The 27,088-nt window shown below is 43.4% G+C and overlaps 1 protein-coding gene across 4 annotated transcripts in view; it reads right to left on the bottom strand.

Annotated features, from left to right (window-relative positions):
- ADCY6 (adenylate cyclase 6) overlaps positions 1 to 27,088 on the bottom strand; it is a 217,129-nt gene that overhangs the window by 166,557 nt on the left and 23,484 nt on the right. For 3 of the 4 annotated variants that reach the window (XM_073663800.1, XM_073663797.1, XM_073663801.1), the window contains exons 2-3: positions 9,529 to 9,690; positions 8,467 to 9,328 (exon numbers count right to left, since the gene is read on the bottom strand). In XM_073663800.1, coding sequence (XP_073519901.1) covers positions 8,467 to 9,321 — 855 coding nt within the window. In that variant the 5' untranslated portion in view covers positions 9,322 to 9,328; positions 9,529 to 9,690. The remainder of the gene's footprint in view (positions 1 to 8,466; positions 9,329 to 9,528; positions 9,691 to 27,088) is intronic. The other variant, XM_073663799.1, reaches the window with a different exon arrangement.

The following is a 27,088-nucleotide window of genomic DNA, read 5'->3' as shown; positions in this document are numbered from 1 at the left end:
AATGTACAATACTGTACATACACCTTTGAGTTCTTCTCTTTTAAGTGTATAGTCTCATATTTTCAAGTCTTTTTAAATAAACTATAATTTGAACATGATAGCCACTCGTATTTTGGATTCTCATCCTCTAAGATCTAAGGGCACTGGTATTCTTTTCTGTACGCCATTGCAGTGGGAAAAATAAAAAAGTAATTATGCAGCTCTGCGAGTTAAAAGCAGCATGTCATCATGGCAGGACAAGTCAGCGCCTTTCAGGTGTGCTCCATAGATGACCCCATCACGGTCAAAAAATAGGTACTCCATTTTAACAGCACACTCGGGCCACACCTAATGTAAAAGAAGGGACTAAAAAAATAAAAAAACACACACCTTTGAATGTTCCTGCCTTAGATTCAAATACAGAAGAAGTCACAGAATTCTTATAATAAATATGCAATACAGTTTTTGCAAGGTGTGTAACCATATCAGAAGTGGGTGGAGTGGTAAAGGGAATCTTTCACCCATTTTTTCCATCTAATGAGAGCAGAATAATGAGCAGAGTCTCTGATTTCAGCGTTGTGTCACTTATTGGGCTGCTTGTTGTAGTTTTGATAAAATCACTTTTATCAGCAGGAGGGGAGGGGTGGAAGGAGATGGATGGAAAACAAATAGGTGGGAAGGTGCATTTAAATTTTTGGTCACGACAAGGGTGCACCCATTGCCTCTACTTGGTTTGAACAGTCATTGTGTGCTGACAAGAGTCCCTTTAAGGGAAAGCCACATGCATATTTGGCTGATAATGCTACAAGCTTGCAACGGGTATTTCAGGTGACTTACCTTAGGACTTAGCCCGCATTCAGCAGTTAGTCACTAAAAGCCTCAGCTGTTTTCCTGCCTCTCTCTACAGTGCCTTCCATTGTCCCATCTACATAGACTTCTATAGGCAGCAGGTATAGTTTTGGTCTCTAAATGAAGACAAATCTGTAGACTGATTTAGGCAGTTTTCAGAGTTTTTTCTCAGTTAAGGTAAGAAGAAGCAAGTCGTAAGTTGGCATTCTTCTCTAATAAGTTACAACCTGTATTACAAACTGTCTGCACTTGTACTGCTGATATACAAAAAATAAGAATAAAAGTGTTACGTCCTATGTTAAGTCCTATGGCCAATTGCTTAAAGAATAACATTTGCCTAAAATATGTTCTGTATGACAAGACACCCAAGGTAAACAGAAAAAAAAATATGTTTCAGGAGTTACAAAGATGTATATATTTTTTTAAATTATTTAAGGTTTGGTTTACATCTCATTTTTTGGCTACATTAAAACATGGGTATATGTTGGGAAGAACATACCAATGCCCTCAAGAGTAGTCCAATAATGAACTTTTGGCATATGCTGGGACAACATGCGGTGGCACTGTATAGGCAAGCATAGCCTTTAGGCTTACTATGCGGAGAGAAACAGAAGAAAAAACTGAGCAGTAAACCTTTCTTCCCCAACATTTACAATTAGAGGCATTGAGCAAATGTTGTGCAAGGTCGGAGGCTTCAGTCAGAGGTATACAACTTATACGGCCAGTGAAGACAAAAATGAGCTGTAAATTGAACCTTAATGAGAGATTACTTGGTGGTCACAATGGTCCAACACAATCACGATCTACACAACTTGATTGAAAGACAGAAAAATACACTTTTCAGAAAAATAGAAAGTTTATAAATTCTCAGCTCCTGATCAGAGCCACATACAGTGGAATTATTGTGCTGTTTAACTACTGTCTAAAAGATACAAAGAACAATAATGCTATGCCGCGAGGACTACTGTATGACTGAATATGGATATTACTCATGTTCAGAATATCTTAGACATACATTTTATTCATGGCCATGTCTCAGTGGGAAGAAAAATAAAACCCTTGAACGCCATCCCATAATTACTGAAATGATGTTAAACTATTTATGAATAACCACAGAAAATAGGTATGACTAAAACTATGTAGCTAGGTAACTGTAACCCATTAAATATAAGAACACATTGGTATGTATTTCAGCTTTACAGGCAACATAACAATAACCTGGGTACGGCTGTATGAAGGTTATGCAAAGTATAGGGCAGCCAAAAGTAATGGAGGTCCACCTAAAAACAACATGTACCATGGAGAACCGCCTCAATCAGGCTACATATTCAGTGAGCAATTATCACAAGAATTATACTAATATTTGTCAGGGACAACAATAGTTTTAGGATAGCAATTTACCTTTTAGAACAAAGGTTGAGTGTATGGAAGAACGGGTAAGATTACCTTTCATTCCAATCAAGTTCTAAAAAATCAATAGTACAAAGCCAGAATGTAAGAAACTCTATAATATATCTTATTACAGAAAAATTCTTCTTAGACTCGTCTCCTCCTGTAGTGATCACTGCTCTTAATTCGCTGGTAAAAACAGTCTTAAGACAGTCAGAAGTGCAGATGGATTTTCAAATCACTGAGGGATCAGGTTACAGCTGCTGCCCATATAAGTCTATGGATAGGGAAGGGAAGAGACAACCAGCCAAAGATAGCCAGCTGCTGTTTCTGAAGTCATAGCAACACTGTTGATTGTTCCTATTTATTGTCATTAAAGTGTTTTTTCAGGACTTTTACATTGATTCAAATAGGGAGCGGACATGCAGTACCTGGCCATGGTCACCATACAGATAACGAAGCTGTACTGCTCCGCAAGCGAGTACATCCAGCCGCTACCGGCACCAGGAACAGCTGATTAGCGAGGGTGTAAAGTGTCACACCCCCACTGATCAAATATTGATTACCTATCCTAAGGCTGATCTACCAATATAAAAGTCCAGGACAAACACTTTAATGCTACTGCTCCTTATGAGTGGATGTTAAAAAGAGATGGTGCAGTGTATGGGACACATCAAAGTAGCTTTCTCCATTCTGGGTAGAGTTCTGGGAAAACAGATGAGGCCAGTAGAGGTGTAAAACTGCTACTAAGTGCTGAACATAAGCCATAGAAATGTCAGTAAAAAAGGTTATTTCCCAAGTACACACACACATATACACACACAAAATAACTTAAGAATGGATTCTGTCAGCACAGAATGACTGTTCAAACTAAGCACATAAGCACAGGTGCAGCCAAACATTTAAAGCTCCACTCTAATCCAAAGTCATTGTTTATTGCTCGTTGTCCAGTTTACTGGCCACTGCTGCAGCATGGCAGAGGCGGCAGACCTCCTGGGCAAATCACTAGATCTAATCAGCTTCAGTGCAACTGTGCTCCTTTGATCCTTCAGAGGCAAAGAGTCATTATGAAGCAGCCTTGGAAAGCACACAGTTTAGACAAGAGGCTAAATGATGCTGCTGGGCCAAAATGTCAACCAGGAGGCAAGTGAGTGGTGCACTCCTGAAGGACCAGTATGAGAACCTGCTTTTTAAAAAAAAAAAAAAAAAAAAAGTCACTTGAAATGACAATGGTGCTTAAATGAGTAACTAAACTTTTTTTTAATTTAATGAAAAGACTTTGTAAAATTATCAATCTTTGTAATGTACTCTATTACAATATCTTGCTTCCGTTTCTCTCAAAGTCCATATTGAAAAGGCTGTTTCAACTGCCTCATTCATGCACTTAGGTGTAGCGGTTTTGAACTGCAGATCTAGCAAAAAAAAAATCAGTACTCCTGTGTGAGCTTCTCTGCTCGCCTCGGCTACGCTCAGGCAGGCAGAGAGTTAACTGGTAAGTGGTATCAAAGTAGGTGAATGAAGAGGAGGAGCTCACACAGGAGTACCGATTTTTTGCTAGATCTGCATTTCAAAACAGCTACTTCAAGTGCATAAACAAGGCAGCTGTAACAGCCCATGGTGTTTAAGAGAAGTTAATGGAGTATATAACAAAAATTCATAACCTGGCAAAAACTGATTAAATAATTATATATATAAAAAAGTTTAGCTACTCTTTAAACGTATTTTGCGTCTTTCTTATCCATACATGCGAGTCAGCTAATTTCCCTGGCTTAGCAACCACAGAGTTAAAGACAGAATGCTAGATAGATATGAAGTTTAGCTTTTCATCTATAGACCTAACGTGGATTATAAGACACTAAAATGGGCATCTGTTTTACGGCTTTGCCTTAGATCATCCCTTGGTTTGTACGACCCAGACAGGCACAGACTTATAGAACACGGTGTTCCCTTTTAGTTCTTATCACCTGCCTATGTTGTTTGTAAAACATCGACGTGTTTCCTCTAAGTGATGCTGGGAGCTAATCTCACTACTCATCCGATTTCTGGAGTCTGCAGCAGCTGTGTTCATGTATGAAGGATGTCATTTTTTGTTTCTGAATTTCCATATGTAAGCAAGGGATCTGAATATAATTTTGCTGTGGCCTTTAGTGCAGTGTTAAAAATCCACTTTTACTCTTCTGTCACCACTTTGAACCTCCTGTTCACTGCACCACCAAATGCTGTCCATCATGAGTACGGAGGTGGCACTGGCGTCATGGCAAGCAGTGGGGGCAACAGCATGGCAGAATGCTGGCAAAAGCATTTGGTGCTCATAGCAATGTTCATTAGGCTTTTCAATAGGATAATTGGATATTTATGGTCCTCACACCTATGGGTGCTCCACCTATCAAGTCTAGGTAATAGATAGGCAAACACTTGGAGGCTGCTGCCCGGGCAGGTTTAACTTATCAGACACCCGTCCTGGAAACCCGTACTGCAATTATCTCTACAATGCCAAAAACTAAATGTGTAGCATATTGTATATTAATAGCCATCTATGTAATTTTAATTTTATTACTTTTGATGAAAAAGCATTAGTTACTACTGGACAACCAGATTCTTCTGTGGTTTCATACAGAACAGTGAAGCAGACATGAACTTTACCAAAGTGTATCCAAAGTGCGGCATCTGACCTCTGATGGTCATCATCTGCAATTTCCATCTAAAACCTGCACCAGATTGGGTATCTTGTTCTCTTACAGCTCTACAGATATTTCTGAAACATTTAGAAATAAAAGAAAGCCCTCGTTCGCCCTGCAATTCCATTGACGGATGAGAGGTCTAAGACCTGGGAAGCATGTAATGAAGCCAAACCTAAGAGGGCTTACACATAAGATGATGGTGTATAAGATATTTGTCACCAAGCTTGCACACTGCTAAGCAACTGAAGACCGCGCTATGTAGCGTCAAGGTATACATCTACAGTGCAGAACCTCTCGGAAAGTTAATTAACAACTTGCTGCAAACTTGTTACCATGCATACCAGTATACCGCCCCACCAGTGTTACTTTCCAACAGTTATGGTAATATTACATTCTCATATTTAGCATTTACACTTCAGTGGCTTACATCAACTTTGGTTTACAACTAGGCTGCACCGAGAACAATGACCCAGCTCCAAAAAAACACAGGAATAAGATATATATTATATATTTTGGAGATTTCCATTTGCCACAAATCTGCTCTACCATGAAGAAAATCATCACCAATGCCATCTTGCTAATGCGCCGTCATTCCCTGGGGAGGAGGACGTTATGAACTTTCACATGCGCTGCCCCAGGGAATGAGGACTCCTGCGTGAGATCTCTGGCAGGGTAAGCAGGGTAAGTAGATCCCTTAGACAAGAGTGAGCGGTCATTCAGAGACTGGAAGGCGGCAGGGCCATCCCCCTGCACTTGTGGTTCATTTAAATGGAAAAGTAAAAAAGCAATTATTTAGGAATGGAACAATGGATTGCAAACATGGATTAATCTGGATTACAGCGCCCTAACACTGATTAGATCATCTGACAGGTTCCCCTTTAAGCATTTTTTTTTAACTGGACAATTCCCCTTTAAAGAAATGACAGTTAAATTTATAATCTGTGGTCCAAAAAAAATTGGCCAAAAATCAATAACTAGAATCTATGATACACAAACACTCAAAAGAAGAAATGTTGACATTTTACTCAATATCTATTGATATCTTCATGAGATGCTTTACTTGACTAACAAAACCTCCTTGACTATAGAAGACAAGCTGGTGAAAAGAGTTACAAACTTTTCTTAGCATCAGGGCTGTGGAGCCGGAGTGCATTTTTGGTGGAGTAGGTATAAAATGGACAAACTCCTAAAATATATAAAAATTGGGTTCCTTAGTACAATGCAGTAAATGTTTTCATAAAAATTTGGGAAACTTATGAAATGTCTGTTCCTGATCTAAGGATCTTGTCTTTCAGTTGAGATGAATCTGTGCTGCACTTTCTGTACACGCTCAGTAGTGAGGCCGGGCTGAGGAGTCGGGAGTCAGTGAAACTTAAGGTTAGGCTTACCAACTGCACAGCCCTGCTTAACATGCTCAATATCTTGGTCAGGAGACACTTAGAAAATGGTGGTAATTACTGGAGTTTGGTTAATTTAGACACAATATGGGAATATTCTGCTACTTTATGGTGGTACAGATAAAGACACAAAATACTAGCAAACTAAAAATACTGGTTGGTTTTTCATGATGTGTCCACTTTTCTTACACTTTGGTGAATAGGTTAACAGCTGACAACTAGGCTAACCTGGCGACATTGCTGCGGTAGAAAGTTACTCTGAGCAGGAAGCAGCGTCCCCAATAAGGAAAAGATAGATCAGCCCCACCTGTTGTGTACATGGCAGAACTGGGCAAGCAAAATAGGCTTTGTGAAATGAGCAAACATTATCAAGTCTGGATATTAGAGAACAGGTACGTGTTGCTGCATATAAGCCTATTAATCCAAACTATGCTGTTATATAAAAGTTACATGTCCTCAAAATGTATCAGAGTTTTATTTAATGTAGATGTGTTTTGAGTTATTTACATCTTAACAAGTTGCCTATAATGGGAACATTCTGGAACAATTAAATAAAAAAATAAAAAAGCATATATAGTCTTCTACGCCAGCTAACCATCTCCAATTATGGTGGATAGCGCACAATGAATCACATTTATCAATACAGTCAATGCTTAATTCTTAGACAGTGCAAACTTTGACTAGACAAAATGAACCAAACTGATGAAAATGCTGTTATAAATCTGGTATACTTTAGATGGTCTAGTGTTTGCCTCCATACACAGACTAACGATGGCCAAATTTGCCCATATCAACAATGTTTGTCCAACGGTTTAATGTGTATGTGGGCACCGACTGATAATCTGGAGAGCTATTGATTGCATGTCCGATTTCAGAGGGCCAATCGCGTTGTTCTCCAGGAGATAAGCTGCCGCTGGCCGAAACGTCAGTCCAGGGCTTTCTCCTAGAGAACACAGGAGCTCTAGGTAGAATGAGTGCGTCGGTTGAGACGGCTATCGGCTGAAGCATTGTTCGGCCGACAGCCACGTAATGTGTATGGTCGGCTTCAGAATTAGGCATAGACAGTAGATGGATAATGTACTATAAATTGGATTACTTTGTGCCTGAAACGCATGCCACAATTTTGGAGCATGAGTGTCACATGTTTGGCCATGCCCTTTTTATGCTAAACTTTGAAAGAATATGGTACAAGTCATGAAAGACAGTTATATGCTGTAAACTGCCTAGGAATCCTAGTTCATTTAGCATGATAAATCTCCCCTCTTCTATGTAATGTAGTTCTCCAGTCTTGTACGGTTCTTCCATATGTCCCTACTTCGTACCAACATACAACACAAACAGCACAGCAATATACAGAGGACAGATAGAAAAAAGTACGACTGCAGGACTAAGTTATAGTGTTTGGTGTCTGTTACCATTGAGACACATAGCCTGCAGAGGAGCGGTAGAGACAAAGCAGCAAACTTATTTTACTGAAATAGAATAAAAAGTTTGCAAAATTGGACGTAGCCTTTAATAAAAAGGTATGAGCTGGACACATTTGCCTTTATAGGTCCCATCTGTTTTCCCTGAGATTTGCAGTGCTGGAGGTGTATGGCAGCCAAACTATATCAACCCCTCCATCACAAATTAAGCCAAGATGAAGCGTAAAGTCACCGTTCTAGAAACCATCTGTTACATGATTGCCATCTCTTTCTAAAGTCCAACCACTGAATGCTGCTGGCGATCATAATGCTCATGCTCCGAAGCCTTCTTACAATGCCATTAGATTTCTTTACAAAACTTGTCATCGGAATCTTCGGAATATTGAAAAGAAACCTTTAAACTACGAACAACACTTGTCGTTTCTAGAAATCATCTCTATAAATTAGATTAATAAACACTTAAAAAAACAACTTAAATTATGTAAAATCCATAAATAAACAAGTCTTTTACTTAATTTAACAACTTTTCCATTTCACACAAGATGATAAAACCTTTATTATCTCACTAACATCTTCTCATCATTGATATTAATACAGAACACACAAAACATAAGCACTGTTATACAGTTGGCGTCGTCAATATTCTATTTCTGAATCACAGCCTAGAAAGGCACATCTCATCTCATATTACCAATGTCTTGTATGCTAGAACATAGATAGAAGTGATCCAGTTATAAAGGGTCTTACCTGTTTCCAGAGAAAGACATCATTCATGTTAAGCCTCCAAGAAATGATGAGATGCAGAGACGACAGGATCACCCCACTCAACACTGCAGCTCTCATGCGTACGGGAAGCAGGGTGTAAATGATGTAGATGAAGAAAACACTCCACCAGATCCCTTCAGAGGCACTACGTGGGGTGACCATAAGAACCCCTAGAATTTGCACTGCAAACAGGACGGCAATAACTAAATAACTCACAATCCACATATAGTCTTGGTGAAAGCCATTACGGTTGCAGACCACCATGAGTGACAGAAAGAGGGCCATAGCGACAGCAAGTACTGAAACGTAAAGTACCTGGGGCTCACCATGTGTGCAATGAAAAATAAGCATCACAAGACACACCAGCACCAGAGCACCCATTAACATAGTCAGACTGCTCTGGTTCATCTGGAAGAAATAGCGTTGGTACAAGCGCTCCAGTTTGGCAGACTGAAACTTCTTTGATTGGAATACTTGAAGAAACCTTGCCCAACACTCTCTAGGGGTTAGGTGGTGTTCACCCTCATCCATGTCAACTGCTTCAGTTGAGCCCATTTTTGAGCATTTGGCCTCCCCGTCCTCAAAGCCAAGGGCAACAGATTTTAGTCCCAGATCACCCCCTGTCCCCTTTTTTCCGTAATGGTCCTCTTGCCACGTGCAGCGGAGGCCTAAGTTGTTGCGGCTATTGCGCTCCATCTCAGGGTCCTGAAGGCAGCTCATGTAACGTGGGCCACACAAAGATGTATTTTTGCGCTTGCCTTTCTTTCCATTGCGCTCCCCCCATGCAGTTTTACGCTCATCCACTTTGGGGACCAGGATGCCACTAAACCACGACATTCTGCTGCTGGTAAGACAAAGAAAAGGCTCAGAGACAGATACAGTCAACAACAATAGCTTAGTCCGTACACAATTTGCTAAATACGGTACCTGCTTAGCCCCCCCCCCATAAAAAAAGAACAGTCAAAATTGGTGTATCCAGAAAACATTGATATCGTTACACATCTAGGAGTACAATTTTATACATGTTGAAGCGTCAGTACCTACCTCTCCTGAGTAAGACGTGGCAGCTTCCCAGAAGCTCCCGGCTGGGTAGGTGATACACGGCATTTATTCCGTCGGGTGGAGAGGTGGGGGAGGACCTCTGCTTCTGAACTTGCTAGTTCGATGGCATTGGGAGGAAGATTGGGAGAGATCTCAATTGGGCACCTGCAAAGCAAAATAATGGTACAAGACAAAGTATTATCACAAACAACAGCCATGAGGTAAACCAAGACAAAAGACTAAATCAGTTCTTTACTAAACACAATTACAATGTGGCTAATTAATAGCCCCCGTAATTTTCCTTCAGCAGATGAGGAACACACATGGCTGAAGATGCACTTGAAGTAGACAATCAGAAAAAAAAAAGAAATTAACTTATAAAAATGACACACTCACTCAGGCCACAACAAAAAAGAAGAAAAAAATAAAACAAAACAAACAATCTAGAATGACCAACACCCTAATCATATCTATAAGCTCCGTGTGCAGATCAGTAATAGACTACATGATAATGTTGCTCATATAGTTCAGATTTTCTCAGCAAATCTGGACAACTTTGACTGGATCTTCTGAAAAATCTAAGATGTAGGTGTCTTGCCCATAGATAGACAAATGGCATGATGGATCTGGACCCAACCTATCCACAGTTCCTCTGGGAGGAGGTGTCTGATGCTTTACACCAGTTCCTATTAGTCCACGTTTATACGTTCAGTATTTCACATCAGTATGTGTAAGCCAAAACCAGTAGTGGGTGATAAATGAAGAAGTGGGGACATGTTCATACTTTTCCTCTGATTGTTTTGTAAGCCAAAATCAGGAGACGAACAATCAACGTGTGAAAGTGGCCATGGGATAAAGAAAATCTTGGCCAGTCTCTGAGTACATGTTTGTGGCAGAGCTACTAGCCTAAAGATTATCCACCAAATGTGTACAGGCAGCTAAAAGGAAGTATAACACTTTTCGCAGACATTAATGGCATACTGATAGGATACCCGCTGACCCGACATATGCAGGCATCTTGTAGGATATTACTGAATGGGGAACCCCTTCTATTGACACATAATTCTGTAACAGGTTATAAAAATGTTTAATTGGAGAACCCTTTTAAAAACAAAAAGATGAAGGCAGTTTTCTTAAAAAAAATAATAATAAAAAAAAAAAAAAAACACCATCTGTGATCTCAAGGATCAACTTTCAGGAAAAGTGCATCTATTTATGCCTCAGATTGATAGCACTGAACATCCTTCTCAAATATAGGCTTCTTTAAAGTCCATGAACATGACCCTGCGCTCCCCACCGCACAGACTGCTTTATATTAGACAGCAGGAAAACTAAATGCTGTCACTTACTCACAAAGCCCTTACATGCATGTCTATTTAATAGCCTACAGAGGATTTATTAGAGGAAAAGTCAAAACCCTGAAGCCATATAAATAACACATTCTCCAGCATACACAAAAACGTCACGCTGTTACAATACAGGCCAGCAAATTAGAAACCGTTCATTAAAATGAAAACAGGAGCCACGGGGACGGTAATGTGGACCCACTGCCTCCTGCTAGGCTATACTATAGAGTATGTAAAAAGCATTCAGACAGACAAATACACGCATACTACCACTGATATGTATGTTATAGACCTGATCAAGGATAAAAACATCATCCAGAAACATGAATTTTGCAATAAATGAGACATCTGCCAACAAAAGAAAAAAAAATGTATAAAAATGCAAGTTGGCCCTGCATGCCCAGTGCTACCATTTACTCACTATATACTGAGGCAAATCTTAAGAGCATCCCTCTGTGATACTTAGCGGTGTCTAGTGTCACATATCTGGACGCACGAGGACCCAATAGGTGTAAAAAGTCTCGGCTAACAGATTCCCTCTATCAAGTGGACGTGCTCAGCGCCGAGGTTTATAACAGTCATATGTACAGTGAGTGGGGGGGGGGGGGAGTCTGGCAGCGGACATAAACTCCAAGACAGAACAGCCTGAAAACACAAGAGGTGGCACAATATATACTTGCAATAATAAATATAAAGCACCTTGAAAAAAAACAAACCTTTAAATTAATGAGTCAGATTACAAATGAATACACTACACTAAAATTGGGACATTTAGATAATAGACAGCATGATATTTTGACTGATTACCTTAAAAAAAAATCTGCTTACACTGCTTAAAGAAGCACTCTCAAAGTGTTTATCTTCTTAATATATTGCAGTCATCATATTATATAGCACTTTTTTACTTACAATTGCTCATTTTGCCTTTCTACCCTGATAATTCTTCTCTTTTCTCTGCTCTACGTAGAAACACGATGTCTCATGTCACTGCAGAAATCATTTGCATCTTCAACTCCTGACCAAGCTTCTCCGCTCCTCCCCCTGCCATAGACTTTTGCAGAGACTCATGGCTCATACAGGGAAAATTGACCTCCTGTTTCTACATAGAGCTTAGAAGGATTCAGCTCATTAGTTTGTAACCACACAATGTCATAGACCAAATGAAAAAGGGAAGCATTAGCTGGGTAGAAAGGCAAAATGACCAATTGTAAGTACACTGCTATATTATATGGTGATTATAATATATTAAGAGGATAAAAACTTTGATGGGAGTGCTTCCTTAACCCCTTAACGACAGCCGATACGGCAGTCATTATGGGGTCTCAACTTAACTTTTTAACGGCACTGAGGAATAAGAATAGCGCCGCCCCACAGCTGAAATTCCCGCGGGTGACAGCTGTAAGTCAATTGCAACAGCAGTATCTAAAGCGTTAAAAAGGGTTAAAAGACCCCCTTTGGCAGGAAAGTCATCTTATCATTTATACTGCACAAAAACAAAAATAAGAACTATTCTTGTACTGATGTCTGTTGATTCTACCTCCCAAAAATCGGGACACGGCTCAGCTCACATTTATCCTGCGCTCTCCGCTGAGCGCTTAACATCTGGATTTCCGTGTAAACCCTAAAAACTGATTCATACAAAGCCCCCAATGGAACAACTGACTTATGATGCACATGGAGTCCCTTTGCACTCTGTATGGTCTCTGTTCTGGCAATGTCCCATCATTTTAGGCATCTTTTTAGAGCACAAGTGTGGGCGACCACAGATCTGTGCACACCTAAAAAGATGGATACCACAACATGCCAAAAGGCATACAAAGTGTCTTAATCTGCCTCACTATAGTAAGTGGTTTATTTTTCAACGCTTTTCAAAGCATATAGCTTCTTCATCAGGACTACTACGATCGTGGTTGTCCAGATGAAGCTATATGTGTCGAAACGCGTTGACAAATAGACCATTTACTATTAGATTGGCATCAGTCATACTTCCTCCTACAGCAGCGCAGAATCAAACCATTTGTTTTCCATAACATATGCTTTTATCGCCTTTGTGGGTCTGCAGCAGCCTCAAGCATTTTCAGTGGTTGTGTGTACACAATCCAAACCAGGTGAGCACAATTGTGCTATTTCTTTCATATTTGTTTTCTCAGATAAGACCCCATTTGCACTTTGTCTCCTTCCAGTATTTCTCTCATTATAGTAAGTGGTTCCATTGGGGAGTTTCATCTAAATCTTGTTTTTGTGCTCAGCATAGAACACTAGAATGTGACCCCAGCTTTATACTGAAAGCCATAAAAAAATATTATGTACCCTAAAATGTTACCAACAAAAACCTTGATTGATCCTGCACAAAAGCAGCCCCCACTCCAGCCCGTCATCTGTCACTGGAAATATAGGATTTCCCAAGTTACTGATCGAACAAAAACTCTGGAAAGTGACATGTCTCCAACACCCCCTCAAATAATAATAAATAAAATCCAGTGAATTCTGTGCTCCCAAATCCAAATGCCCCCCCCCTCCTTCTGAGCCCCTCTGTGCCTAAACCGCATTAAAGCAGCCACGTTTGGCATTGCTGCAGTGGGGAGAGAGCACTTAATTTACGGGGTGCGCGTCTCAAGAAGCACAAGCTGGGCACAATGTATGGGGCGTTACAATATATAGAGGCACAATGTACGGGCACTACACTGGCAGATTTGCAATTCTCTAGAAAAAAAAAAGCCTGGGTGGATGTCACTGCAGCCGTAGATGAATTCATTGGTGCAATTTCTACAATGGTGTCACTTTTGGGGCTTTTCTGCACTTCTGGCACCTTGGGGGCTCCACAAATGTTGTCCGCAAACTACTCTAGTAAAATCTGTACTCCAACAGCCAAACAGTGCTCCTTCCTTCTCAGCCCTGACGTGTGGCCTAACAGCATATAGGGCAGCACCGCGTTACCGATAAAATTTTATATTTCCACGTATCAATGTTATAAAATTATGTTAAGCACCCGTGTTCAAAATACTCACTACGCCCCTAGATGAAATCCTTAAGCAGTGAAGTTTTCAATATGGGGTCACCTGGGGGTGGAGGGGAGCGTTTCTGCTGTTCTGACACCTCAGGGGCTCAGCTAATGTCACCCACAAACTATTCAAAAGGAATCTGCATTCTAAAAGCCAAGTAGCTCCTTCCCATCTGATCCCCACCATGTGCTCAAGCAGTAGTGTACAACCACATATGGGGTAATGCCACGTTAGATAACATTGCATAACAAATTATGAGGTCCATTTTCTCCTATTACCCTTCATGTAAATTATACATTTGATGCTAAAACAGTTGGAGAGAAAAAAGTTTTTTGTTTTCACATCTAAATGTTATAAAGTTTTGTGAACCACCTGTAGGTTAAAAATTCTCAGTACACCACTAGATGAATTCCTTGGGGGGGGGGGGGGGGTGTCTACTTTGCAAAATGTGGTCACAAAAACTTGTGGGCGGGGGCTCTGCTGTTTTGGCATGTCGGGGGGCTCTGCAAACGTGACATGGCATTCACAATCTTTTCCAGACAAATGTACGCTCCAAAAATCAAATAGCGCTCTTTCCTTTCGGAGCCCAAACAACAGTTTTTGACCACACATTCAGGACAAACTGTGTAACAAATTATGTGATTTATTTTCTTCTATTATCCATTTGAAAAACTACAAACTTGGGGCTAAAAACATTTTAGCATTATAAATACAATTGTCATTTTCATATCCACATTTTAAAAAGTACTGTGAAGCACCTACAGGTTCAACAAGCCCCTAGATGAATTTCATGATGGGTCTAGGTTCCAAAATAGGGTCTGCAGTTCTTGTACCTCAGGGGCTCTGCAAATGCGACATGGTGACTGCAATCTATTCCTACCAAATTTACATTCCAAATACAAAATGTTGCTTCCCTTCTGAGCTTTGTCGTGTGTCCAGAAAGATCTTTTTAAACTACATGTGGGGTATCACCGTGCTCAGAAGAAAGTAGGTAATAAACTGTGGGGTCCACTTTTTCATGTTACATCTTGAAAAAGTAAAAAATTTGGGGCTAAAGCAACATATTCATGAAAAAAAATGAAAATTTTCAATATGACAACCTAATGCTATCAAATTCTGTGTAATATCTGTGAGTTCAAAATGCTCGCTACACCACTGTATAAAATCCTTGTGGAGTGTTTCCAAAATGGGGTCACATGTGGGGGGGTTCTACTCTCTGGGCACTTCAGGGGCTCTGCAAATGTGACATGGGGTCCGCAATAGATTCCAGCCAATTTTGTGTTCCAAAATTCAAATGGTGCACCTTCCCTTCTGAGCTCTGCCGTGTGTCCAAACAGAGGTTTATGACCACATGTGGAGTATGAGCGCGCTCAGAAGAAACTGGGCAACACATTTTGCAGTCCATTTTATCATGCCATCCCTTGTAAAAAGTGAAAAAATTGGGGCTAAAGCAGCATGTTAGAGGTAACATTACACATTATTTTTTAATTTGAATTTGTATTAATTCCTGTGAAGCACCTGAAGGCTTAAAAATTTTTTACTGACAGCAGTTTTGAAGTATTTTATGGGTGCAGTTTTTAAAATGCTATCACTTTTGGGAATTTTCCAAATATTGGCCCCTAGTCCATTTAAATCGGAATAGGTCCCTAAAGAAACAGGTTTTGTAAATTTCTTGAAAAAAAATGAAAAAAGGTTTTCTTGCCGACACTCCACTATTTACAGCAGGAAAATCTGCTGCAAAAACTGAACATGTGCACATTCTCTAAATAAATTCTTTGAAGAAGAAAAAAAGTAAACAAAAATGAATATTTCAATATTTGTATAGGAGAGTAAGTAGCAATATCAGATTTGTTGGTTTTGTGCATTAACAGAAAGTAATGCTACCTTGCATTGATTAGATTTCAGAATTTCTGTGCAAAAAGAAACCTTCATTATTTATAATAAAAAGCCGATACTCTGTCCCGACGTAAGTCCACCATGACACGGGTATACTGCTCTTTCCAAGGGAGCACAGATACATGGTAATGAGCCCTTGATTTGCTGACTAAATGACAGTCAATATCACACTAGTGGTATCTATAATGACGGCTTGTAATTAATTACTATTCGCCATATTTTTCTGTAATCATTTCTTATGTTAAGATATAAATAAAACAAATAATCCAATACATCAGCTAGTCTGAATTAGATTAGGTCATCCGAGAACTGAAAGTACAAGTTTTACTGATTTTTAATTGTAGTTTTTTTGTAAAAAGAAAGGTTTTAAATTGTCCAGAAGATAAAATTCACGAGCTAAAATTAGTATTCAAGTCAATAAAAACAGACTTGTTTACCATAGACATAATTAACTTGTGCAGCAGTCCAGCAAGGCGACATAGAAGGCTTCTATTATATTACATATAATTACATTTTGTGATGACAGACTTCCTAGAAGAGGCGGTATCTGGTTGGAGGTGTAAGTATCTGTGAGGTCACCAAACAGAAATTAACCAAAAGGTGGCCATACACCTTGGGTCTCGTTCAGACGTAAAATACTGACTAAATACTAAACGTCAGTATTTGTAAGCCAAAACCAGGAGTGGGTGAAAGACGGATTTTGGTAAGAACTTACCTGTAAAATCCTTTTCAGCGAAGGAAGGAAGGGAGACACAGCCATTACTAGTGGGTAGGCGGAGCCCACACAGGATAGAACACCTCAGATTACAAAAAAGTGTTGACCGGCCCCTCCAGCTTGGGCTCCTCCTACTCCAGCTCTCCAGTCCGTACACAAGCTAAGGAAGAGCAAATATCACCAGCGGAGCAACATAACCCCTTCTGAAAAACGTAGAAAAAAGCAAGAAGACAGGTTATGCATATAACAGAAAAAAACACACAGTCCCAGGTACTACTCACTGGACCGGACCACTGCGATGAGCTGGCAATGCTGGAACAGAGCCTTAGCGCGCAGACCCCAGCCCAGATAACCGCCATCAGAGAAGGGTCACGCTGCATCTGAAAACACAACAACACACTTCTGCCATGGGAGGGAGCTGTGTCTCCCTTCCTTCCTTCGCTGAAAAGGATTTTACAGGTAAGTTCTTACCAAAATCCGTCTTTCAGCAGCAGAATGGAAGGAAGGGAGACACAGACATTACTAGTGGGAAGTCCCAAAGCAGTCCAGAAATTAAGGGTGGGAAAAAACAACAAAGGCAGATTCCCAACAACTTAGATAAATGCGCAACCAGCGCTAAACACAAGTTAAGGAGATAACCTAAACTACAGCCGCCTGCAGGACCCTACGTCCTAAGGCCGCATCAACGGAAGCACTGACGTCCACCTTATAAAACTTTGTAAAAAGTGTGGACGGAGCGCCAGGTAGCCGCCCGGCAGAGTTGAGCTGCCGAGGCCCCTTGATGAAAAGCCCACGATGAACCCACAGCTCTCGTGGAGTGAGCTCGAATCTTAATTGGGCAAGGCTCGCCCTTAAATCGGTAAGCTTCTAAAATGGCCGACCGAATCCATCTATAGTGTCCTTGGAAGCTCGTTGACCACGACGACGACCTGCTGGAATCACAAAAAGTGAGTCCGACTTCCGAAAACCTTGAGTAATAGACAAATAGAACTTTAACGCCTGCACCAAATCCAAAGTGTGCAAGGCCCGTTCCTTCGCATTCCTCGGCTCTGGACAGAGCGAGGGCAACACAATATCCTGGTTAACATGAAATTGTGACACCACCTTAGGTAGAAAGTCGCCCCGTGTGCGAAGCACTACACGATCCGGGTGAAACTCCAGAAAAGGAGGCGAGCAAGAAAGAGCCGCCAACTCAGAAACCCTTCTCAAAGAGGTGACCGCCACCAGGAAGGCAACCTTCCAGGAAAGCAATGAAAGGCTAACAGAGTCCATAGGCTCAAAAGGCCCATGTTGAAGAGCCTCCAAGACAAGATTGAGCCGCCAAGGAGTCACAAGTGCCTTCCGCGGCGGAAATTGACGGATTACCCCGCGAAAAAAGGAACGTACGTCCCTGCGCGAGGCGATAGCCTTCCGAAACAGCAAGGATAGAGCGGAAACCTGACCCTTCAGGGTGCTAACTGCCAAACCCTTGTCCAGCCCATACTGCAAAAAGGCCAACAAATTGGGAATGGAAAAAATCCTCGGGTTCCTTGAAGAACCGGAACACCACGAGAAGAAGGCTTCCCAAGTCTTGTGATAAATCCTAGTGGTAGCAGGACCTCTGGCCGCTCGCAGAGTGGCAATGACTTCGGCTGAAAATCCTTGACGGGTCAAGATTTCGGTCTCAAGAGCCACGCCGTCAAACGCAGAGACTTCAGGTCCGGATGACGAATGGGCCCCTGGGTTAACAGGTCCGGGCGAAGTGGAAGTGGAAGCGGAGGCACTGCCAGAAGCGACACCAGCGTTGAGAACCACGTCCTCCTTGGCCAATCTGGGGCCACCAACATAGCCGAGACTCTCTCCAGTTTGATCCGACGTAACACCAGAGGAAGTAAGGATATCGGCGGAAACACATAGATCAGCTCGAATTGGTCCCACGGAGCCACTAGAGCATCCACCGCCACAGCCTCCGGGTCCTTGTACCTGGACATGAACGTCGGTAACCTGGATGCCATCAAATCCACTTGGGGAGTTCCCCAACGGGAGCACAGTAGTGCAAAAACTTCCGGATGAAGACTCCATTCTCCGGGATCCACCTTCTCGCGACTGAGGAAGTCCGCCGTGATATTCTGGACTCCTGGGATGTGAATCGCGGAGATGGCTGGAACCCTGGCTTCGGCCCATACCATGATCCGAGAGACCTCCATCATGAGCCTGGAGCTCCTCGTCCCACCTTGATGGTTGATATACGCGGCCGCCGTCGCGTTGTCTGTCTGCACTCGGACTGGCAGACCGCTTAAAGGGACCGTCCAGTGTTGGAGGCAAAGGAAAATCGCCCTCAACTCCAGGAGGTTGATCGGCAGGACAGACTCTTCTGACGACCATACTCCCTGAACCCAGAGATCGTTCCAGACCCCCCCCCCAGCCCGTCAGACTGGCATCGGTGGTTATGACCGACCACCGCGGAAGGAGGAAGGACTTCCCCTGGGATAACGCTTCTGGATGTAACCACCATCCTAGAGACTCTCGCACCCTGTGGGAGATGATGACACTGCGATCCAGCGAAGCCTGCGATCGATCCCAACGGGTCAGAATGAGCATTTGGAGACCCCTGGAATGAAATTGAGCAAACGGGACCGCTTCCATTGATGCCACCATCAGACCCAGAAGGCGCATACACCTTCGAAGGGACATTGCTGTCGAAGACTTCATAACCTGTACATGTTGACGAAGACTTGCTTGCTTGTCCGGAGGTAAGCACACCACTGCCCGTACCGTGTCGAAGTGCATCCCCAAAAACAGGATTGACTGCGACGGTTCCAGAGATGACTTCTTCCAATTGACTAGCCATCCGAAGTCCTCCAGGAGCTGAAGGGATAGATTGCGAGCCCTCACCGCCTCCTCCTCTGTGGACACCACAATCAAAAGGTCGTCTAGATAGGGAAGAATTGTCACCCCCTGCCTTCGAAGGATCGCCATGAGAGGCGCCAGAATTTTTGTAAAAACTCTGGGCGCTGATGCCAACCCGAATGGCAGGGCCACAAACTGGTAATGGTCCTGACCTATGGCAAAACGTAGGAAGCGCTGGTGAGCCCTTCCGATGGGAATATGCAAATAAGCGTCGCGAATGTCGATTGACACTAAAAAATTGTTCTGCTACAGAGTCGCCACAACTGAGCGAAGCGACTCCATGCGGAATTTCCGGGTCCGGACATGCAGATTCAATTTTTTGAGATCCAGAATGGGGCGAAATTTGTCCTCCTTTTTGGGGACCACAAAGAGGTTGGAGTAAAACCCCCTTCCCCAATCCTCCGGCGGAACCGGCACCACCACACCATTCTGCAGAAGGGAATCGACCTCCCGCCGTAGAGCGGTAGCTAGCTTGGGCTCTGACGGAATGCGAGATTGGCAAAATCTGTCCGGGGGTCGAGAAAGAAACTCTATGAAATAGCCTGCCGACACAACCCGCGTCACCCAGGCGTCTGAAACGTGGGACGCCCAAGTCGACTCGAACTGGAGCAGGCGACCCCCCACTCGAGGACCCTCGAGTGAAACCCTGGCGTCAGTCCGCCTTAGCGGGCTTTTTGTCAGCTTCCCGTTTGTCTTGACGGAAGTTCTGTTTCCAGGGAGTGCGGGATTTCGGAAAGATCTTTTTTCCCGAAAACGAGGGACGACCCGATCCCCAAGAGGGCTGACCGAACCGTCCCCTGGGCCGAAAGGGCCGCCGACTACTACCGGCACTAGACTTGCCAGACGCAGAAGCCACAGCTCTACGCTGCGGTAAAGCAGTTTCTTTTGCCTTGGCCTTCGCAATCAGTTCCGTGAGGTCAGACCCAAACAGCAGACCACCCTTGTAAGCTAAACACAGCAAACCTTGCTTGGAAACCGCGTCTCCGGTCCACTGCTTAAGCCACAGTGCTCTTCTGACTGTGACAGCCGAGGATTGCGCCCTGGACAGCAGTGACGTAGTATCCAGAACTGCATCTCTGCCATATCGCGCTGCCTCTTCCAACAACTTGAAAAGCCCTTCTACCTCGGATAGCGGGGATCCATCTTGCCACGCCGTCCGTAGGCGGTCCAACCACCTCAGGGAAGCTTCACCAGCACACATGGCTCCTAAAGCCGCTCTGAATCCATGACCCGCGGCCTCGTAGATGGATTTAGCCGCCATCTCCGTTTTTCTGTCCAGCGGATCCTGCAGACTCGCCTTCCCTTTAACAGGAAGTAATGAAGATTTGCTAAGCTGGGATAAAGGGACATCCACTTCAGGAGAAGGAATCCAATTAGCAATCGACTCCGTAGAACACGGATACAGTGCCTCAAAAAACCGTGTCCCCTGAAAAGGCTTATCTGGACACAGGCGTTCCTTCTCCACCGCCCCATCAAGTTCATCCAGAGATGGTAACGTTGACCGCGACCTATGCGACTCCTGAAAAAGCCGGGCCGACTTACCAGGGCGTCTAGCTACCTCCTCCGGTAACTGTAACGCCTGCCTCATAGCTCCAATAAAAGCATCCACACGGCCCAAAAGAGAGGCAGAGCGCCCCTGCCGATCCTCTTTATCCGAATCGGACATCTCTCCAGCAGAGCTTGAAGGGGAACCCTCCATATCAGAGATCTCTGAGTCGCTGCGCGGGGAGGACAGTACCGGCCTGTGGCGCTTCCTGCCATGAGAAGACAGTTGGGATCTAGCTGACACCCAATGACCTAGAAGGTCAGACAGGCTATCAATAGAACGAGTGAGAGCCTCCATTTTAACATCACTGAGTCCCCCGACCTGCGCTGCACTTGACGCCGTCAAGGACTCCTGCGAGTCAGATACGCGAGACTGATCCTGTAGCGGACCTGGGAGACGGACCGCGCCTCCTGGACCCTGATCTGACATGCCCTCACACAGTATATAGCAGGCTTAAGCCTGTCAGTAACTAGGACAGTGTGGCTTCTAAAAGGAAAGAAACGAACGCTGAAGGGTTAAGGCTCTTACAGGGAGAGCTACCCCAGCTGTCCCCCAATTAAGGGTTAACCGCCTACCAGGGGGTTAATGCAGCAGACTCCCCACAACCTCTGCTAAATGAAAGAGGTGTGCGAGTCCCAGACAAAAAAACCTCTATATGAGGTAGCAGCTGCAGGGCAGCGCAGTCTGCCAACTAATTGTGCCGCAGAAAGGTGCCCTGCGCTGTGGGGGTGAGGAGGTTAAGCTTCTGCCCTGACAGGCAGAAGCGACTCACCCAGCTGGCCGCGGTGCAGCGTTCCTTCGGTTCTGACGGGAGGAGAGGAGAGTGAGGAGCCGGAGGAGGCCGTCAGAAATGGCCGCCGCGCAGTGAAGAGAGAAGCCGGAAGGGGAGGGACAGGAGAAAGCGCGCTCAGAGCGCTACCTGCCCGCGAAAAGACCGGGAAGGCGCGAAGCCACGCCCCCCGCCGGCATTCAAAAAGGCGCGCGACTCCTCCGCTCTCTGCTCCTGCCCCGCTTCACATGTCCTGCAGGGATCCACCTGCGGACGAAAAACACACAGTCACCAACGGTACATGTAACTGTAACGGTACATGTAACTGCCGCAGCAGCCGCTGAAGCACTCAAACACATTTACAAATGCTGAGTACTCACCCAGCTGAGCGCCACAGGGACCCCCAGGGATTTGTGGCTCTGTGGCCCTTAGCTTCCCCCCAGGACGGAGCGCACAGGGACCCCAATGGCGCGGTTTGCGTCTCCTCCGGGAAGCGTCCCTCATCCCCCGGGGCCGGCAGGGTTCTGCAGGGACCACCTTAAAGGGTATGCAGATCCACCAGGGGAGGGGTGGGGGTCCAGCAGCGCTGAGACCCCTGAGACCTCTAGACCACGGGGGGTCCAAGTCTCTGTCCGATAAAAATAAAAAAAAATTTCTGAGGAGCTGCTCCAGCAGCGACCATCCTCTGCGACCTCAAATTTTAGACTGGAGAGCTGGAGTAGGAGGAGCCCAAGCTGGAGGGGCCGGTCAACACTTTTTTGTAATCTGAGGTGTTCTATCCTGTGTGGGCTCCGCCTACCCACTAGTAATGTCTGTGTCTCCCTTCCTTCCATTCTGCTGCTGAAATCTGCAGAAGTGGTGACCTGTTTCTATTATACTTTTCCTCTGACTGTCCCTCTCCTGATTTTGGCTTACAAATACTGAATGCGTGCTAGTGGACTTAGAAGTAGGTTTATGGATAAGGGACAGCTGAATAAGCCATCGTCTGGTGAACGACTGTTATTCTTTAATGGACAATGCCGTCTAAAATGTGTGTGGCGACATGAGAATTTTCTAATTACTCTGAAAGACTGTAAAAGGAAAAATTGTTCTAGGACTAGCAAAAACAGGATAATTGTAATCACAACAGACTTCTTCCCAAGCTATGGCAGTCTGTTATTGGTCAGCTAAATTGAACATTCATTGTTGTATTTCACCCAACTTTAGACTCATGTGCATGGCCACATTTTAAAACCATGACTACTGTGCCCAGAAGAGCACGGAGGTGAGTTTGTAATGAAGCTGTACTGAGGAGGAAGTAACCCCAGTGAGTGGTAAAATATGTAGCAAGTAGTAAAGCAGAAGTACTTCAGTCTTAGGCCACGTTCACACGTTCAATATTTGGTCATTATATTACATTAGTATATGGACCCTCTTGACAAAGCAACAAGCGAAACGTACGTTGGGGCAGGTACATTCCTGTGGTTCTATGGGTAAGGAAATCCTTTTATTATTATTACTTAGATTGGATTATGTCCTAACAGATTGTGGCTACACTGGATCAATAATATTACATCTGTGCTATAGCTAATAGCTTGTTGGATTACGGAGTGGGATGCATATGGCAGTATAATTAGACTTCTATATTACCTTCTGTACCCATTAACTTTTGTATTCATAAGATATTTTAAATTGACTTTGATCCACATACCCTTAACCACAGATGTCCAGTTTTATGCATTTCCCTGATTTTTTATTATGATATTCACTTGATGTGGTTTAATTGATTCAATAAAACTGTACATTTTATTATATCAAAGTGTGTGAAACATTTCTTTGTAGGTTATATAGTTACATCTTGAATGTTCATACCTTACAATCTATATATCCAATTGCAAGTAGGTTATCTACAATATATGAAAGCTAAAGCCATGAGTGGGTTTTGCCTTACATATAGTAAGAATGAGTAGGCCCAATCGTCAGGTGATCGCTAGCACATTTACACGATCCAACAATTGGGTACGAGTGTTCGTAAGGTTGTTGGCTTCTCTAAACACACCTCTATATCACTATCTGTAAGCAGAAAAGCATTGGGGTGATGACCAGTGTGACAACCGCACAGTCTGTATTCATGAGTACACCACAAGGAATACAGTGTGTGGGCCTTTATAGGATCAGGGACTGATCTGAGGGCCATTATCTGTACATCGTCATGGGACACGTTAGATTACACTTTACAAGGGGCTTAAATCATCTACAAGATCGAGAAAATTGCTTTTACAAGCAAAAACAAAGCTGCATTTTATAAGGTAGAACAAGAAACCGTGAAAAATTCTGCAGCATATAAGACAACAGAGCTGGATTCTGCTGTGTATTCATTAGCAGCACTTGTAATGGAGGCTCTCTGTAACGCTGGGTCTCCTGTCTGTTGAACACTCAGTTTGTCTTTGTGTTCACCTCCCACACACACACACACAGAGTTCTGCCTGGGAACAAGTACAGGCTCAGTCGTCATGTCGGTGACATCATGCACCGTTGTCATGGAGACAGCTGTCACAAGCCTTGTCCACCATGGGCACTAAACACAACCTTTCCCAGATAAGGCCACAAACAAACAAGATAGGAATGTGTACAATGGCTTTAGTATAGAGGAGAGGAGGTGTGGTGGGATTCCGAGCAGCTCCTCTCTATACAGCACAGAAAACACATTCACACTACATCTATCAGGGCGCTAATGTCTTGTGGTAGGACACGAGACATTTTACGACTACACCGCATGAAAACTGCCGCAACCCGAAATATTTTATTGTAATTAAGGCCCCCATACACATGGACACTCAGATAAGCAGATGCTGGGGAGTTGGAAGTGATAGCTGCCGGCGAAACGCTAGGAGCAGGTTCACACTACTACAGTAAAGCACTAATCCATCAAGCATCCCCGAAAAGCTGTATTCCCTGGGGAACGCTGACAGAGCCACACACTTGAATGAAGCCGACAGTCACTGTAGACACTATACAACAGGCAATGCATCTGTAACCATCAGTAAAGGTAGAGTCATGGGGTAGTTTGCTGAAAAAAAGCCGCTGGGCTGAAAAGCCGCTGAATTATACTAAACAGGATATGTTTTGTCAGCAAACACAAGCTTTTCGGTAAGCTACCTTCATATGAATGGGACAGTTGCACAAATAGCTGCAACAAATATACCGCAAGCAAAAATTATCCTTAGGCTGTGTTCACATGAGGAGTTGGGAATGTGTTTTTCAAACTCAATGTTCCAAAAACCCAGTAAAATTGCACCAATTTTACATTTCTGGAAAGCCGCGGCAAGAAAAAAAAAAAAGAAGGATCAAGCGAGAACGGACTTGGATTATGTTTACACAGCAGATTTTCCACAACAAGTGCACAGTGAATCCGCCGCATGATTTTGCTGCAGATTAAACATGGTTTTTACCACTTAGATTAAAAGGGGTAAAAGCTGTGGTGAAAACCTTAAATCAGAAAAAGACATGCTTCCTAAAATCTGCATAGCAGGTCACTTTTCAGATGGAAAAATCTTATATGATGGAGAGGAGTTCTGACAAAACATCTTCCACATGCCAACAAATTTGTACAGTTTTCTGTCCTGTGTAGACTAACTACTAATGTTAAGGCAACTAAATAAGAAACTTCAGAAAGGATTGGTTATTAGGCTCCCATTCTAACTAATTACTCAATCTTACTTTCCAATAATCCTAAACGACTCTTTGACACGTTTCATTCGCTCATCAAACAGCACAGGCCCCGATCACCGACATCAGTGCTGATGATCTGGCCAATTATTTCAAAGAAAAAATTGACCATATCAGACAGGAAATTTTCTCCCAATCACCAAACGTTATGCATGCTCTCCCCCGCCACATTGTATCTTGCTCACTTTCTGACTTCAAACCAGTCAGGGAAGATGAAGTGATCAGGCTCCTTCCATCTTCTCGCCCTACCACCTGCACCAGTGACCCTATTCCCTCACATCTCCTTCAGTCCCTTTCTCCAGCTGTCACCACTCACCTAACTAAAATTTTCAACCTCTCCCTCTCATCTGGTATCTTTCCCTCTTCTTTTAAACATGCCAGCATACATCCATTACTTAAAAAAAACATCCCTTGACCAGAACGGCACGGCCAACTACAGACCTGTTTCCAATCTTCCCTTTATCTCTAAACTACTGGAACGCCAGGTCCATTCCCATCTAATCAGCTATCTCTCAGACAACTCTCTTCTTGACCCTTTACAACCTGGTTTCCGCTCTTTACATTCTACTGAAACTGCCCTCACTAAAGTCTAATGATCTACTAACAGCTAAGTCTAATGGTCACTACTCCCTGCTGATTCTCCTGGATCTCTCTGCAGCATTCGACACTGTGGATCACCAGCTCCTCCTCACTATGCTCCGCACTATTGGTCTCAAGGACACTGTTCTCTCCTGGTTCTCCTCCTATCTCTCTGACGCTCCTTCTCTGTGTCTTTCGCCAGCTCCTCCTCCTCTCTCCTTCCCCTTACTCCCATCCAATATAGAGTTCAATTTAAACTCATCACGCTAACCCACAAAGCACTCCATGCTTCAGTACCCCCCTACATCTCCTCCCTTGTCTCAGTCTACCACCCTACACGTGCCCTCCGTTCTGCCAGTGACTTAAAACTAAAATCCTCCATAATCCGAACTTTCCACTCCCGTCTCCAAGATTTCTCGCGTGCTGCGCCAATTCTTTGGAATGCACTACCCAGGACAGTTCGATTAATTCCCAATACCCACAGTTTCAAGTGGACCCTAAAAACTCATTTCTTTAGACTGGCGTATCGCCTCCACACAATTTCAGGTTCATACCAACCATGCACTTAATAGCCTCGGTCACGACTGTACACATACTGGCAGGCAACCAGTCCATGTATTATTTATCCTATTTAGTATATCAAGGCTGCATTATAGAATATATGTACATTCAACCTTTTGTGTCTCCCCCATTTCCTCATAGACTGTAAGCTCGCGAGCAGGGCCCTCACTCCTTTCGATATGAAATATGCTTATTCTGTGGATAGAGCTTCATCTGTGCTGCTACACGCTGTCTGGCCATACCATTACAACAAGAGCCATCCAATACAGATGGTCAATAAACAACTTATTTTCATCTAAATTCACAATAGAAAGGGCATTCAAAGCGATAAGGCATTGTAAGCATACCAAGATAAGATTTCATTATATACAAGTACTAAAACAATGTAGGGCATAATTACAAGAAGATATATAATGGCAGGATAATAGCTTTCATGACATTCAAAAAGAGTTGTTGAGAAATCTACAAGTCTGGTCAGATTCTAACATGGTGGGTAGGAGACATGCAATTGATGAATTGTTCCAGAAAATAAAGTCCTCAGTAGTTGAAATA

The sequence above is a fragment of the Phyllobates terribilis genome, unplaced genomic scaffold (genome assembly GCF_046119375.1).
Source record: "Phyllobates terribilis strain yellow unplaced genomic scaffold, ASM4611937v1 Scaffold_2__4_contigs__length_985480577, whole genome shotgun sequence".
In the NCBI taxonomy this organism is placed as follows: Eukaryota; Metazoa; Chordata; class Amphibia; order Anura; family Dendrobatidae; genus Phyllobates; species Phyllobates terribilis.
This window is presented reverse-complemented; position numbering and strand designations above follow the sequence as displayed.